At 33.5% G+C, this 18,162-nt stretch overlaps 1 protein-coding gene across 1 annotated transcript in view; it reads right to left on the reverse strand.

The window, feature by feature from the left end:
• Window positions 1–18,162, reverse strand: part of LOC129738327 (uncharacterized) — a 124,297-nt gene that overhangs the window by 67,369 nt on the left and 38,766 nt on the right. The window contains exon 12 of the mRNA XM_055729511.1: window positions 6,073–6,158. Within this exon, the coding sequence (XP_055585486.1) occupies window positions 6,073–6,158 (86 nt within the window). The remainder of the gene's footprint in view (window positions 1–6,072; window positions 6,159–18,162) is intronic.

Genomic DNA, 18,162 nt, shown 5'->3' on the forward strand with positions numbered 1-18,162 from the left:
TCAGCTTTTTTCCTATATCTCCCTCATAAAACATCATCAATCATTTAAATATGATTTCTTTTTAACAAATAGAGTTCAAGCTGCTTCTTATGATTCTAATCGTACATAACATTCAATTTAAATAAGATGATAAGGGAGAGAAAACTGAAAATAAAGTTTTGAATTTCCACAGTTGAGCCGAATCAAGCTCTTTTCAGGAGGACGTGCCATCATTGGGGTCAATTTTCAAGAAGTTTTCTGCATAGATGTGATGAATTTAACAACTACAAACATGTTCACAGCTATGAAAAAACACTTGAAAACAAGTTTGCAAGCTTGAAGAATCGAAAAAACTTGTTTTGATAGCAAATTTACCCATGTCGAAAATAGGTCTTACTAAATTCCTTAGGAACTTATTTTGGACCATTCAACATAACCTGGCTATTATACTTGCTGTTAAATGTTAATCAACGTACGTATGTTATACGACGATATGAAAAGAATTTTGCAGACTATTTCAAACGCTCATTAAAAATAAAATTTGGAATTTTGGCATTATTTTATTTAATTAACTCGCTAAAGCTCAAACCCGCTTTAAAACGGGGTTTACTCCAATCGGCATAAAACCAAGCCAACGATTGTTTAAACTTATTTTTTAAGGTTAAACCTTGGAAATCAAACAATCCGCATTAATGGCAACTGTTTGATAAGCATTTGTCAAAAGCTACAGCTTAAAGAAGCTTAAAAACATGAAAAAAATTAACATGCACGGTTTTTAATTAAGCCTTTATAATTGATGCTTCATGAAAAATTATTGACAGTTCGGTCTAAGGATTACAACCAAAAATATACTTGGTGAGGTAGAAGAGACGAAATACAAACCCCGTCTAAAGGAGGGGAAAAAAGCGAAGAGAAACCAACAACAAATCGGCAAATATGCAACGAGTTTAATGATTGTAACAGTTGAAATATCTTAATAGTAGAACAATTTCATCAAAAAATATATTTTCAACTATAGCTATGAGATCAGCATTATTATGTTTCAAAATTTAGGAAAATATTGTTGAAATGTGTAAAAATTACAAGCAAAAATGTACTTTTGTGAAGTTTTCAGCGGTAAAAATATATCTTTCAAATGATTAAAACGATCGAATAATTCTCGCATAATTTTATCTTTTTTGAATCTATGTATTCTTCAAAAGTTTAGCCAAACCAAATCCACTAAGGTTTTGGAAGTCAAAATGCATCAACTGATGTCACGGAGTTTTCAAAACATTTGGAACACACTATATAACAGAGGAGTTTTTTCGCTTCTATTCTAATCTTTTCGAAAATTATTGTTTTAAGGGGGGGGTAGGGTCTAACGGGTATAAAAAAAACACCATTTTCACGATTTTTTTCTAGAGCTATCGTTCAAACAAATGTATTCAATTTTTTTGCATTATACAAAGCATTGTTAAAAGATCATTTAGTAATTTTTTCGTAGAAAAATATTGAAAAATGAGCCGGTGACGGAGCATTTTCGAGGATGCCTTTTAGAAAACAGGATTTGCAGTGGACACTGTATCTCAGCACAGAATCATCTGAAGTCAAAAAATCAGAGCAAAATATTTTTAATAGATGTTTTTCTGGACCCCAACGTTTTTATTTAACTTAAAAATATTTTTATGAAATTTTTGTGGTTGTTTGAAGTAAAAACTACGATTTTTCACTTAAAAATCCGCCATTTTTCACCTCTAAAATCTCCCCAAAGTAAAAAAATCAAAAAAATAAAAACGTTGGGGTCTGGTATTTTATATGTAGAAAATATGTTCCAAATTTGAAAAGAATCGGATAAGTAGTTTTCAAATGACGATGTCCACGGACTTTAAAAACGTGCTTTCGAGAAAACCGCGTTTGAAGTTTCTGCTCTTGCTTTCTTGCAGTATTAGATAGGAGGAGATAAAGGCCTATAACTTCTACAGTTTTGCTTCAATTGACTTGAAAATTTGACACAACATTCTTGAAATGTTTTGCAATAAGAAAATAAAAAAATAAATAAAATCGATTTTTTGAAAGTGTTAGACCCTACCCCCCCCCCCCCCCTTAAAGCATTTAAAGTTTTGGAAAAAGGTTGTAGTAAGAAATATTCAACAAACAAGTGTACCTAAATAGAGGCTGGAGAAAAGTTGAAGAAAGTTAGTCCAGGAATAAATAAACGTGAACAAACCAAACTTGTCTACAAGAACAACAAAGGAAAAGCATTACTGAATTATTCGCATAATTTCGCATCAATTGCTGTCGTAAATATGGCAACATTTAGATTAAGTATAAGGGTGGTCCAAAATAGCTCCAGAAGGTGGTCCAAAATAGAAACCTGGTGGTCCAAAATACCGGTCGAAAAAACGAGTGTATAGGCTTGAATCTTGATATATTGCAACTAACGACGATATGTTTCGATAGAAAAAGCCTCGATTTTTGAAATGAATGGATAAAGCAGTCAAAACTGTAACATGTACTTTTTTTTATTCAGAAAATAGCATAGCCACTTCCCTGAGCGGTCCAAAATAGGTCCGTTACCCTATATGAGCTTTAGCAGTTTCTCGAGTTCACCGTACGCGGCACGCTCCTCTATTGTAGAAATTTCTTTTCCCATAAGAATGCTGACGATTTTTATAGAGAGTCAAAATAGGTATCCTGTATTTGTTTATTCTCGGCAACATGTATGATATAACTAACCAATCCAAGAGAGATATATTTGAAGGGCAAGGCACTTTTTTTCTTGAGCCAATATTTCCAAAAACCACTAATTGCGTCGAAACGATCAGATTGCGAGGACTCACTAACGTTACCGCAGATGGAAAAGAAAAATAATATTAATCGCTCTACGTGAATTTAAGTACCACACGAAATCGAGAACTGGAAGATACTTCCGATGATAACTATTCCCATTATTTTTGCAACTCCCTGCTACCGCGGGTGTTAAGGCTATTGTTGCTGTTCATTCTTAGCCTGAAATTTTCTGTTTCCGCTTAAATATTCATGTTTTTTTATTTACTTCGGTAAAAATACCTTTTTATTAAAATGGACAATAGTATTCATTACAAGAAATAAAAAACCAAATACGCAAAACCGTTTTTTCCTAATTATGTCGATAATTTTAAAAAAATGCAGGTCGCTAAAAACTTCCCTGTAAAATACGGTTGAAAAAAACCATTTTTAACTTCTCCTCCAGAATCCCATTTGTTTGAAAAATAACCATATTCGAATTTCTCCGCTAGAGGTCATTTTATGCCTTCTTATGTAAAACTCATAAAATGGCATTTCTGCGGAAAAGGTCAAAAATGGTTATTTTTTAATCATAACTGTTTTAATAATTTCTAGCGTATATAACGACTTAAAATGCATCTTTATTAAAACAAAATGATTAAGTAATTTTCCGTAAGCTGTAATCCTTTCGTAGTTTTTGCAAAAGATGTGAAACAACCTCATAAAATGGAAGAAATTTGTTGGTTTCTCTGATCAAATGTCTTTCAACAAAAAAAAAGAGTACATTTGGTAAAATTTCCCAAAAAGAAGAGTACGCACATTTTTCGATCGAAAAAACGTACATGTACTCTCAAAAGAGTACGTATGGTATCCCTACTCTAGTGCTGCCTTCATTGCTGCTTTTTCTTCGGGCATCAACCAAGGAATTGAAACATCAACTTGCTCCTGAAGAAAAAGTAAAGTAGCATTAGGAAATAGTCTTAAGCGAGCTTCAAAGGTTGGCATAAAACTTGAATTGTACTTGGGTACCCAGGTCCTGACGGTAAAGTGAGATTTGCTACACTTCGTACTGCAAAAGGAGAGGCAAAACTAGGAATTGCTAAACTATGCCCTTTTCCTACGAACGAGTATTAAAATTCAATTTATTCATGGTTTGACGAAAAATATTAAACAATCATTTATATATCCATAAAGAGGGAGTATGAAACCAATGAGAAAATTAATTTCTAATATTCATTTATAGTTCTGGAACTGTGTTGGAAGGGGGCATGTTGGAATCTGGTAAATCCCAGGAGGCCACTTTCGAAGTAGACATAGCAACCCATAATCCATAACCATGGCACCCATATAGTAACCATAATTACGATATGGATTATAATGCCAAACAATTCTTCATATTTCAAACTGTTTTCGATAAATTTTTCAGATTTTTCTAAATTTGGTTTACATATTTTTACCTTCAAAAGGAATATACAAATTTTATCTTAACCCCTTTGACTCCAAGGCCCTTGTAAGGGCCTCATTTAACATATTGAAATTTTTTCTTACATTTATCATTTAACTCCATTAAAAATGTGGGTTATAAAACGAATAGGTATTAGATATAGATTAAAACCTACATAAACTAGAAAGAACGAAGTTTCACCAATTGAGAAGTGATTTAAGCGAACTTTATACATACGGAAAATGACTCATCTTCAAAGTAGTGGCCTTTCTTCCAAATATTTCATTTAAAATTTTTAAAACATTTTTGTTGAAAAATTGAGTGATAAATTATGCTTAAAAACATATCGTTCTGAATTTTCTATCCTTTGCTACTGCGCAATGTTTGAATATTATATTTTAGTGAAAAATTTCGTCAACTTCTCTTAGTGAATTCAGTAAATTAATGCGTAAACTAATCCACGTCGTTGATACAGTTGTTCTGCTTCTTTTTAAACCTATTTCTGTAAAATTTTAGCTTGTTCGAAATGTCTAGGTGAGATATCATCGAAGGATCAACTAACCCAAGGAAACAAGTAATCCTAAATATTCTTACAGACCCACGAGACAAAATACGAGAGTACTGAAAAACATAGATTTGTGAGTTTTTTTTTTAAATTGGCATTGTTTTTCTTTTGTCAGTGAATTTGTTTTAGATGTCTCGAATTATACTTTGATTGTATGAGAGTCCTTTCCCTTAAAGTGAGAGGCTTATAACTTTTGAAATCATTTTAAAAGAATTATCGTTTAAATTCAGTAGTTTTCTAAATCACAAAATGTTATTTTTAATGGTTTCGCCGAAAAGCAGATAAACTTTATTACTTACTCATTCAAAACAAACAGATTGTTCAGAACAGAACCAACGTACTTTCCTGACAGTTTATTCCCACCATGAGTGTGCATTTCACAAAATAAAACTAATCACTGACTAGATTTAACCAGCAACCCGCACAAATATGTACAAATCTTTCTTCGAAAAGATTTAATTAAAGGTAGAATTCAAATAGCTAAATGCTTAATCCTTATCACTCTGCATACTGGAAAGCCACATGCAGTGCCTAGCCAATCATATTTTACGTTTTACACGTAAGTCTGCTTGGAATTCCACTAGCAGCGTCACCGCGCTGTTACTATTTGTAGAGCTTGGGCGTTAGAATTTTAATTAGTTTTTCATTATTTCTCTTTTTGACTTTTAAATGTACTTAGAGCTAAAGCCAAGATAATGGAATTTTTTTAGCGAAAAGGCTTTCAAATGAATAATACAAAACATCAGCTGATCGCCTCTTACAATCTAGAACTGTTCACAGAATTCGGATAAGTTTGTTCGATGAGAAAACGCACTTGAATACACGCTGACTGTCACCGACGACTACAGCTTCCGTCTCGATTGAGCACTAAACTTGAACTGTTTTCTGGATATAAACAGAGACCCCGTCGTTTTTGTTTTGCATCAATCGACCGTCATCGATTTCGTACTGTGCCGAGGTGGGAGTTCCAAAAACAAAACCGCCAAATGCACTTTGACGCTCGTCAATCCACTATTGTCACACGAACAGCTGCTGCCTTAATCTCAAATACACGCACAACGCGCTCGAGATTCGATCCCTCAGAGCGGGTGTCAACACCCTTAATCTCGATCCAATCCGCCCCCGACGTTTTTTTTTGGTTTTTTTGGCCCCCACCGGCAATCCAACACCAGTTTCTTAAAAATATGGCGTTCGAATTTTCTGAACACAAAAATTTCTTCAACGGCGCCCCCAAACAGCAGTTAGCACCTTCCGATGAAATCGTTTTCGTTTCTTCGCGCTTCACTAGCTCAGCTCGCTACATTCAAAGGGTGAAATTTCACTCATTTCCACAAACCAGCCCCCAACCCCCACAAACTTCCTCCAGCTCGCAATGGCCAACCCCCTCGGAGACCCTGGTGACTGGTTGTGGTTTTGCTGTTGCTGCCGCCAAAAAGATTATGTAAATTAGCAAGTATGAAAAAATGCGTTTCACAACCCCATCTCTCGGTCGATCGGATTGCAGACACAGCAGCGTCACACTAACGCGTTGTCGGTGGCTGGGCCAAGATACCGATTATTTCGAACCTTTTTTTTTTCCTCCCATGCAGCTAATAGACGCTCGGTCAGCAAATTGTGTTATGACTAATCACATCAGCTCAAGGTACTTTGCATTTTCACACACACCGTACCGATTTCGATTGCAATTTTTTTCCCAACCCAACCCAAATTTCCCGCAAACACTTTCCCGCGACCCACGATTGCCGAAATTGGACCCAAGGTCCCCGTTACACTTTTTTTTAACAAACCACACTAATCGACCACAAAACGGCCTCAACTGGCAGGGTTCGTCGCTTGCGGAATTGAGAGACTTGGGCCGTCTCCAGGAGACAGACCTTGACAATGCGACCCGATCTACTGCACTGCGATCAATCGATCGATCGATCATCTGCTGGAGGGCGGTTATTGCAATCAGCTTTCTTTCAATTTGCGATTTGCCAACGAATCGAGTCGAATCGAATCAACCCGAGGAGAGTCTTCGTCACCTGTGCCAATGCGCCGGAGGTTCATCCGTTAATGGCCGGCTGTCAAACGGAAAAACAAGGAGACTCTCTCCTCATCGGCTGCTATCTCCCGAACGTCGTCGTCGGTCGGATCATCGACGACGCCCAGTCCAAGAAAGAATCACTTTCATTTTCAGCGTCCGTCACCTGATGGCTCAAACAAAACTAGCGGTGTTGTTTTGCACTTTCGTTTTCGTTCGGACGACCGACAACGAAAAACAAGAGCCAACCAACAGCTGATCAAATCACCACACAGACCCCGGACAGATGGCAAGTTTATCAGCGATCGCAGCCGAATGGGCGAACGATAATGGTGAACATCCACTCTCCGGCTACATCGTCGTTAAGTTAATCGATTCATCTTAGTTTGACGCAGATCCTAATCTCAGTAGCTAAAGCGTAAGATAAGAAAACGGCGAAGCCGCCCAGCCTCGAATCAGATAAACCCATTTCCATAAGAATGTTAAGAGAAAACTTTTCGAGAATTCCCGAAAAAAAAAACTTTTAAAACATCGAAAGATTTCGAAAATGTTGAAAAGTCAGTCGTAACAAAGTTGAATAACAAAACAAAAAATTAAAGTAAAAAAATTAACAACTTAGTAACAATTTAGGTTTTTAAAGGGACTTCATACAAACTGTAGATTAAAGCTATAAAACTAAGGCCATTTATGTAAGGATCAATAAAACTGCAAAACTACGCTTAGTAGCACAAAAAGGCCCTTTTTGTAAGCCAAAACAAATCAAAAGCTCTTTATAAATTGGGCTTATGAAACCTATTGATTATACATATTATTTTCATCTACAAATAATTATGATCCAGGATAAGGATCGTGGTAATAATTTTTAAAATAAATGAATCTCGTTCGAAATAAATATAAAAATAAAACAAAACTCAAAGCTAATACCTGTTCATCATCATTTTATTCAATAAGTAAATGTTTTTTTCTCATCCTTTTATTTTTTGTTTCGATTATAGTCGTTTTACCATCATTATGGCATTCGCGATTTTATCAACGTTTCAGTTGGGAGATCGTTATTGAAAAACTTATCCGGTACAACTGTGTTCAATGATTGCTCTTGGGCTGGAACTCGCGGACATCGGCTCAGGAGACAACAGACTTGCCAACTGAGCTATATCACAAGCCCTAATTTTTTTCTCATCCTAAATTTTCGTTAACTGTTGATTTTTTACTTGCACTTTCAAATTTACCGCAAATAGGTATGAGAAAATAAGGGCCTGCTGAAATTCGTTCTTTTAAAGAATAATAACCCGATTAATTGGATTGAATGAAGTTTGTTTTCAACTTTGGCATCTTGCATGTGGTTGGTATAAAACTTTTCAACTTTATCACAGCTTATACAAAACATGAACAAGATAACTGTTTTCTTTTTCTAAAATAGATAGACATGTGGTTGGTATAAAACTTTTCAACATTATCACAGCTTATAAAAAATATGAACAAGATAACTGTTTTTTAGATAGACATAAATATACATATAATAAATATTCATCATTGTTTTTTCGTACAAATGGTGCTAATGTATGAAATAAGGCCGGAACAATTTTCAAATCCTTCTTTTGTCACTCGGAGTTGGAACGTCGCAAGGGGGGGGGACAATAAAAAATAATGCGAAAAACAAATAAATTGGAATAAATTGCAGGAAAGCTTGTATGCAACAAAATTACACACCATATCATTGCACAAAACCTATAAATCAAGTAATTTCTTATTGATAATTCAATAAAATCAAGAATACAAAAGGTGAAAAAACTTCCACCTTCCTATAGGGGAGATGGGGGCATAATGGCCACCTTAAGGAAAACGGTTATTTAACCATAGAAAATAGCTATAATATGGAGGTTACATTATTGTTTCGTGTTCAGACACTTGAAAAGCCTATTCCCTAACGGGCTGAAACGTGAAAAACTAGATGAAAACGTTAAAAAATGCATTTTAAAAAATTTTGCAAAAAGCTGAAAACCAGCCACTGTGGAGGCATAATGAGAACCCCCCCTGAGGCAGTATGAGCACCATTAATCAGAGCAAGACAAGGCCGTGCGAACGGGGGGGGTTTTAGGGGTTTAACCCCCCCCATGGAGATTTTTTCCAAGTAAAATTTCAGTACAAGAAATGAATTTACCGGGAAATCACTTGATCCCGGAAGGTGTTTAAAAATAAGTGTTGATAAACATGTCAGAAATTCGGCGCGCCTCTGGCGGAATTTCGTCTTTAATCACTCTCTAGGCCTAAGACATTTCATTTTACGGCTCTATATGACGTTCACGAATTGAAACGAATAAATTTTAGATTTCAATTTGCAATTCAGTTAATATCTTTTGTATTGAAAATCAAATCTTGACACACAAAACTCCTGACTCGTGTTTAAAATGGGATTTTACTAAGTAGTGTAACTAAACAAGTTAAAAATTTGAAACCAACCATTTGAACTAAAAATTCAGAATACTAATTTTACACATCATAAGTTGGTAGCCCTGTGAAAGGTGTTGAACACTCACGATAGTCAACAGATTCAGCTTAATCAAAACAATATCCTAGTATCGCTGACTTTATAACTAACCACTTTGATTGTAAAAAAAGGTAAATGTCATTTCGAATTTTATGCTGATATGAAATATTCCTCAAGAAACCAATTTCAGCCTCAATTGTATTTTGTGTTTCTCATTCTTCTAAATCCTATACTCCATATTCAAAAAGTTTTTGACAAATTACTCAAGACCTAAAATTTCACTTTGTTTCTAAGTGCAAAGAATTTAAGAGGTGATTTTGAATAATTTGAGTGCCCGAAATCCGAATACGCAATTAAGTTTTTGTCTAAGAGCTTTGTTTTTGAAATCACTTTTGAAAATAAGTGAAAATCAGGCGACAAAACTTTAAAACATAATAAAAATATTTAAAAAAGGCTTCAAATCGATTATCCACTTTCCCCTAGATCGCAACTAATTTTGGGCTCAGCGAGAAAAGTTATAGCAGTCTTCTACTTGTTCACTTTACTCCATTTAAATCGAATTTAATTTCAGATATTTTTAAGCGAAAAACAAATGCAGGTTTCAACAAATTGATAAAATTAAGTAATATATTTTCTACATTAAATTTCTTCCTAGAATCGGATATGCTTGTAATGATTTAGGCCAAGTGATTATCATCATCATCATTATTATTCCTAAATAAATTAAAATATAATAAACAAATAAGAAATCAGTTTTTTTTTTCAATTTCATGGAGATTTGTTAGTGCATCAGTTTTCAATGATTGATTTCACTTAAAACTGATACATTTTTCAACTTATAAAATCCATATCATAGAAACGTATCTTTTTTAATGCCTTATTTGATATAAATATCCAAATAAAGTAACCCAATTTTATTGTTTTTTTGTTTTAAATTTTCACATTAATCTAACGATTTTTATAGTCGAACATTTTTAATTTCTTTCAAAATAACTTTAATAAGTTTCCCATTGTTTTTCAGTTTTAAATTTTTGTGTTCTGAAAACATATAAGCCTAATAATCTAAATTTTTAAAAAGAAAAACATAGTTTCTACCTTTTATTTTTTCTAGGACTTAGTCTCAATTAACGGATACAAAATATTCAGAGATTGAAATTTTAAACAACAAAACTTGCGCTTGAAAATTTATAAAGGTTTTACTTATTTCTATTCCCTGGAATAATCTTTTTTAATCGTTAATGTTTTTTGAATTTATGAACAATCGAAATTATTCTAAGTAGCAATTTTAAAGCTAAATTTTCATGCACAACATTTATAAAATAAGTATTTGCTTTGGGCTTTCAATATTTACAACAAAACTTCAAATTTATTATTATTTTGTTTTTATAGGTTGATTGATTGATTCAAGATCATTCAAGAAATCACTCATTTTACAACCTGTACTTTGGCAATACAATCAATGATGAACTGAACATGTTGTTTTATAAATATTTGAAGTAATTATTGTGAACTTTAGAAATAAATTATTTCAGTCTTTTAGGTTGATAACTGGACGAAATAAAAAATGTTGTTATTTCTGATTTTTATCACTGGTACTCTTGATGTAAAATTGATATTCTTCTTTTCATCAAAATTAATTTAATCATCAAGTAGAAATATGTTTCGAATAAATTCTCTTAAGTTCAAAATGAATTTTTTCCTTATCAAGAGTTCACAATAGTGATTCAACATTTCTTCAAATTTAAAATATTAGAGCGGAATCAAGCGTTCAATTGAAAATGAAAAAAAAAAGGAATTTTAACTTCGACGATAAATAAACAACAGTTATTATAGTTTTGCTGAACAATTTCAAATCATCGTTTTCTGTGTTTTCTGAAATATTTATGTTAGATTTGTAAACTTGACTGCTTAATATTTATTTTCATGCACATGTGTAACTCAAAATAAGGGACATCATTTTTAATAATTTATCAATGACTTGCCGGAAAGAGCAATGATTTAAAACTTTGAAAATCTTGATTTTGAATTTTGAATTTTGAAAACCCCCCCCCCATGAGCGGGTCCTTCGCACGGGCCTGGAGCAAGATGTGCGTTTTTGCCGGGGAATCTAGCAGCGAATTCAATTCGATGAATTCAGGTGAGTCGTAGATTCATCAAACAAAGCAATAACAAAATAATCTAGGTCTGTTTGTAGAATACAAACAATTCACGCACGCTCATACATTAAGTGCTTTGTTCGGAGGATGATGCTACTAGCCGTATAATGTAACAATAAAAAAATCGATCATGAATTGTGAATGGAAAAAAATCACCTCGAACAGAAATCTAACTCTAGTCTTTTGATTACCTCTCCGACACCTTACCAATAGGCTAAATTGTCGGATGAAAACTAGTCAAGGTGTGGCGCTATAAATCAATTTTAATTCGCTGCTAGATTCTACGGCAGAAAATGCTCATTATGCCTCGATAATATGGTGCTCTATATGCCCCTAGTCAACAAATTAAGGTAAAAACGTGTTTTAAAATTGATAAAAGTGAAAAATCAAAAATTTTATGATGGTTAAAATTGAGAAACAATGTGAACATCATGTTGCAGTGCGTACATTATAGATCAAGGTTATTTTAAGATCATCAGAGCTTATTTCGTGGTGCTCAAAAATTAAAACATTTTCGTAACTTGAGAACCAAGCTAGTTTTTTTTAAATATCTCTGTAAAGATGATAAGGAGATTCCTTTTTCTGTGAAAAATTAATACTATAGGAAGTACGAAACAAATCCTCATGAAAATTTATTTAAGAAAATACGCACTTTTGTAGAAAAGCGTAGTTCTCATTATGCCTCGGGTGCTCGTTATGCCCTCATCTCCCCTATTTGTATTTTGGTCTTGTAATCTTTCGGATATTTTAATTTTTTTGTCGAAATTTACGTCAAATACTTCAAACTTTATTTATTCCCCCCTTCGGGTTTTTGGAAATTCCGAAGGAGAGGGTGACAAAAGAAGAAATTGATATTTGTTCCAGTCTTAATAATAGTCGATATTAAACACTGAAAAACCGATTTTGTTTTCTTAAAATTGATTGTCGAACTAATACACTTTTACATAAGTTTTCTATCTTATTAAGGAGTGTGGAATTACAAAAAGAAGCTTGAACGGCATTTTATAAACCGACATGCGTTTTTTGAAGCATTTTGTTAATTCTTATAAGTACAAACAATTTCAAGGCCCTCTCGAAATCATTCCCAAAAGAACATTACATGTTCTTTATAAAAATGAAATTTTCTAAAACATTTGTTTAAAATTTTTAATATTTTGAAATTTATTCCACAATGTTTTGTGCACATGGGTAGGGGAGAATGAGGATACTTGATCCCTGGGGATACTTGATTCCTTAGCTATATCTCGAAACTGGAATGTCTTACAAAGATAAAAATGTTCTAGAAAAATGTGCCAAAATGAGCAAAATAACATTTCTTGTAGTTTAAAAATTTTTAACAAAATAATTGTTTGAGTAATTGAACTTTGTTTGAAAAATTTCACAAAATGTAACTTGAAGATCTTTTTTCATCACTTTAAAATGTTCCTTACATGGGAAAATCATGAAAAAAATATTTGTTCCAATATATCAATCGTTCGAGCGTAAAATGAACTTCATAATGCCATATTTTCAAAGTAATGGAAAACTCTCAACTTTTTTCAGAAAAAGTTTTCTAAAATGTTGATTATGGGTATAATTGATCCCCTAGAGTTGGGTACAATTGATCCCCCCTTCCAAACGGCGTATTCTTCTTCTGAATTGATCGATTTGATTGCTGATTACGAAATTACTAATATTTATTCAAAAACTAATATTTATCAAACAATTGTCTGAAGAAAAGAGCAAAAATAATTAATTTTCTCTTAATTATAAAAAAAATAGCGCCTTTAAGTATGCAATGTTATTAGCGTTGGGACACAGTTATAGAATTTTCTTCTTATGTCTGCTATAAATTGTGAAATGAGAACAAACATGACCAAAATAGTCAATTAACATTCTATCTTGGGGTTTTGTTTGATTTTTATACAAGGATTAGGGCTTCCTGAATAAAAGATCAAGTCTACTTAAAAAGGGATCAAGTCTCCCATAACTTCAGAAAAATCGCAATTTTTTTACTCCCACGAAAATGCTTCTAGTTCATCAACGGGTTCAAGTATCGTTCAAATTTTTGGAGCATAGAAACTTGAAGTTACAAGCTGTCAGAAAATGTCAAAGTCGGCGAGTTGCTAAATTTTTCCAAAAAGATATGGTGAAAATAAGAAAAGGGGATCAAGTATCCCCACTCTCCCCTATGCTTTTCTTAAACTATACAATGTATAGTTTACATAGACTTTTACAGATCATTTTCTAACTTATATCTTTGAAAATTATAAATTTATTGCGGCTCAGAACAAACGAAATAATTGCACCTGATGAGACTCCAAAACAACACTACGCACTCCTAGCAGGTGATCAAATAAACAGTATGCCACCGTTCCGGATGTTTGAAGAGATGAATTTTATCCTTTGTTGTTCTCATAAAAAATAATTGAACACAATTATTCATATCCTAAAACGAGGTAAGATTGATCACTTTTTTTAATTATTTTTCGATTATTTTTTCTGTTCAAAGTGTTGTGGCATATTTTATGAAATTATTTTATCGGCTATATCGGTAAAATTTTATATTCTTTGACAAAGAATATTTAAGAATTGAAAGATAATAGACGGATAGAAGATTAGAATAAGGTGAAAGATGTTGAAAATGAGCGGAAGGGTAATTTTAATTTGAAAAACTTATCATCACATTTCATCGTTTTGTTCTTTACGGCATGTTGTAATGTGGCATGTTTGGTATTTTTAAAACCAGTACTCGACTCCTATGAACGTAAAAAAATGGTTGCAGAAAATAATTAGACTACTTTAAATATGATTTAAAAATCGATTTCGTCTTTGTTTAGAATTTGATGCTTTGTGGTCACATTAATCGACAATTAAAATCGAAAGATGGACAATGATTAGAATTTTTCTAACATTACTTATAAAACTTTAACAACAAAAATGAAATGAAATTTTGCCTTCATTCAATTCTCTAGGTCCTTGCCCTATTCCCCCTTAATTTATACTCAAAAACTTTACCTTTTGATAGGGTTTCTAGCTTTTTGTCCTAGACCGACTTACTCTTGAAAAACGTCCCTATTTTTTTAAATATCAAAAATTTACCTCAAAATACAACAAAAACTACTCAAAAGCTATAATTTTACTAAGAAAAAAAGTTAAACCGTCACATAAATAAACCTGCTGCTTCTGAACGCTTTGATTGAATAAGGAAAGGTGTTTGTTTGCGAGCCTTCGAAAAAATAGATATTTCAAGATTTTAAAATTACATTTTTGCTTACATTTATAAGGTTTATAAGATAAGGTTTTTAAACGTAGAAAAAAGTTTTGAGATATTTTAATTTTAGACTTAGTTATTGACGATAACGTGGAAATCTCCATGTTGATCAAAGCTACCCCGATGATCAATGTTACCCCGTTTTACGGTGCCATGAATAAGAAAATCACAATATTCTTAAGAGACAACCTTATTAATCGATTACTTTCACGTAAAACTTCAATTATCGGTGGTCAAGACAAATTCCAGTGAGCTGTACATTTCCAGTGTATAATTTCACTGATTCCACGACATCGAGCATATTGTTTGGTCGTGCGAGGTCCATCTTGTCGCTAGAACGAATTTAATAGACTCCCTTCGGGCCCGAGGAAAACCACCCTATGTTCCAGTGAGAGATGTGCTGGCTGTCAAAGACTTGGACTACATGTTTGAAATATACCTTTTTCTAAAAGCTATTGATCTTCGTCTATAATTCTTTTTATTTTCCTATTTCCCTATCTATCTTCTTTTTTCTTTAAAAGTGAACTAGATATAAGCACACAATTATAATCAAACAAAACGAGTTTGGCTCCTTAAAGCCTAAAGGTACGAGCCGTTTCAAATAAAGAATTTACAAAAAATAATTCACTGAGCAGCATTCCATTCCTTTTTTTTTTTTGACAAGGGACGACGTCAATTTCATCCGTTGTTGTTCCTGGCAAACGCGAAATCACTTATTCCTTCCTTCCTTATTGTTGACATTTTGGTCGATTACTGCCTAACTTCCTTTTATAAAACCTTTACCTGGCCAAATACCTCTTACAATCTTATTTTGGAATATAGATGGATTTGCTCCATATAAACGTTTTAAAAAGGCTTCTATCAGTTAATAAATAACATTTATAAAACAGAAGTTTCTTGACTCGCAGCAAGCCGTGCTCGAGAACGGTCGCGTTTTCTGTCGGTCTCGTTTTTGGTCCTGTCGTAATGTGTTTTCTAGAAAAATTATAATTTAGTTTGGCTGATCGGGGATTTTTCATGTTTTGTTGAAGTGATGTATGTGACTGTGGCAGAAGTATACCTCGCGCCTTGCACCTAGATCAGGAGCAATTTTTTGCATGCGCCGCTGGGTGGAGAAAAGGCAACATCTTTGACGAATACGGAAAAACCCGGTGAGGATATTCCATGATGGCTTTTTTTTTCTTTTTTCTAAGGGATTTTAAACCAATGATGGCATTTTTCAAATTCACTCTCTTTTTTCATTAACTTTAACTGTACACTTTGTGTGCAGGGAAAATGAAACAAACACTTGTATATAGTAGGTTTCATAAAAGTTTTTGTTGAAAGACGGCGAACCAGCTCGAAGTGAGTTTGCGGCATTTCATTTACGCATATGGAAACATACTTTGTTAATAATCTTAATGTTCTCTTTTTTATTTCAATATTTTGAGTTTTATTTTCATAATTGCAGTTATTTAAAAAAAATAAATAAGGAGCTAGGGTTCACCCGGCACTTGTCGAGCAAGGACGTTTTTGAGTGTCCGACTCCCACGCGACTTATTTGTGTAGGATGTTTGATTTACCCGTTTTAACCCGGTCAGTGGGTTAGGTTTTAATTTGCGTAACCTGCTTTATGTGCGAAAATGTATTTAAAAGTTTTGATTATTTAAACATTGATTTGTACTCTTTGAGTATCAAAGGTCTTAAGACTTCTAAAATGTGAGGCAAAGGAGAGCAAAAAATCAAGGAGTTTTTTAAGAAAATTTGTCTCTAAATATTAAAATATAATTCATTTTCATTTAAAGTTGCTTTCCGTCTTTAAACAGTGAAGCATTTTTGAAAACTCTTTGCTTCAACAGGGATAACGTTTAGGGAAAAGAGCTAGTTTATCAAAGAAGAAATTTGAATGATATTGATTTGCCTTCAATATTTTATTCGATCCATTTTATTGGACGTTTATCAAATGCCTCAGAGAAATAGGAGTTTCATTAGGAAATGTCTAGGAGCATAGGAGGTGTAAGAAAATCATGATAGCACCATTTACCAAAATGGATCATGATCTCTACCTTTCACCAACTAACACAACTCCTTCCTTGGATACTTGAATATGGATTCGCAGATGTATAGACGGTTTCCATAGTTGATGATACTAGCTTATCTCTGGTTCTGACTATTTCCAAAAATGTTTTTGGAGTATGCAGGAGTGAGAGGTTGCTAGTTGAACTTAAAGAGTATCTAACTAACAATCCTTCCCTTTTCCCCATTGACTACTAGGACGTGGCCGGCGCAGATAAATCATATAAAAAAGGGAGAGCATCAGTTTTGTACAATGAGAATGGCTGCTAATCCCAAGCATAATTCTTTTGGGCTTTGTGCAAAATTGATGGCCTCGATTAATCACGGAGTAGCAACCATTGGCGACGTGGAACTTGTTCTGCTTAGCCACGCCAGCGATCATGGAATTCGAAATGTATAGTTTGAAATCAAATGTTAAAAATACTTCATTCCTTTAAAATCGATTTAAAAACAAAAACCTGTAAATTAAGCATTTCGAGTTCAATGATTAAAGGTGGATATGAGTACCTAGTCAAACAAGCTAAGCTAAGCTAAAACAGAAGTTTCTTGCAAAGATAGTAAAAGAACACGGGCACTGAGAAAGTATATAAAAAGGCTTTTATATATAATAACAGGTTTGTATGCAGGTATTTCTTGACTTTTTCAAATGGTAAATATTTTGAGATATAAAAATGTTTTATAGCAAGCACAAAGAGTCGAATAAAAAATCGATCGGAAAACTTTATTGCTTTTTCATATATTGACTTTTTAAGACGCTTGTAGTTGTCTTGGAGTGAAGTTGTGAAAAGGTTTCCAATGAACTCATTTTAAAATAGTTATCGGTATTATACATCACTTATAAAACTTCTCGCAAAAATTATAAAACCTACATATTTCACTTTTGTGTCTTACTTGGGATAGGTACATTAGCACACATATTCTTGATTTGGATTGTATTGAATTACTATTTGTCATGCGAATCATTTACGACTACCCTGATTCTTTTTGGAATATACTATGACAAAAGTTCTTTGAACTGCTCTTATGGATTGGCAGACCCTCTACGTTGATTTTGAGCAATATGAGAGCTTATACATTGCAGTCAATGCTTTGCGCAGGCAGCTCTCAACACTCTGATGTCAAAACTTTCCACCATTCCCCATACTTATTATGCTCAGATTTCTGGGCGTCCTCAAAATAGTGCTGGCATCGTTCTGAAGATTTAGATGTAAGTCAGAGTTCAGAATTCCTACAAGGGAGTTCAAAGCAGCGTGGGTAATATGGAATTCGGTAGACCAGTTTCGAATTTAATCAACTAGACTAGTGCTGGCAGCTAAAAAAAATCAGACTGTAATTTAAGCATATAGGTGTATAACAACAGTATCTTACAGTTTTCGGAGGTTTCCTGATCCAGTTTCCAGTGAATTTTTATTTTAATCGACAGGTACGATATTGGATACAGCATCGGCCTG

This window comes from Uranotaenia lowii, chromosome 1 (assembly GCF_029784155.1).
Source record: "Uranotaenia lowii strain MFRU-FL chromosome 1, ASM2978415v1, whole genome shotgun sequence".
Lineage (NCBI taxonomy): Eukaryota > Metazoa > Arthropoda > Insecta > Diptera > Culicidae > Uranotaenia > Uranotaenia lowii.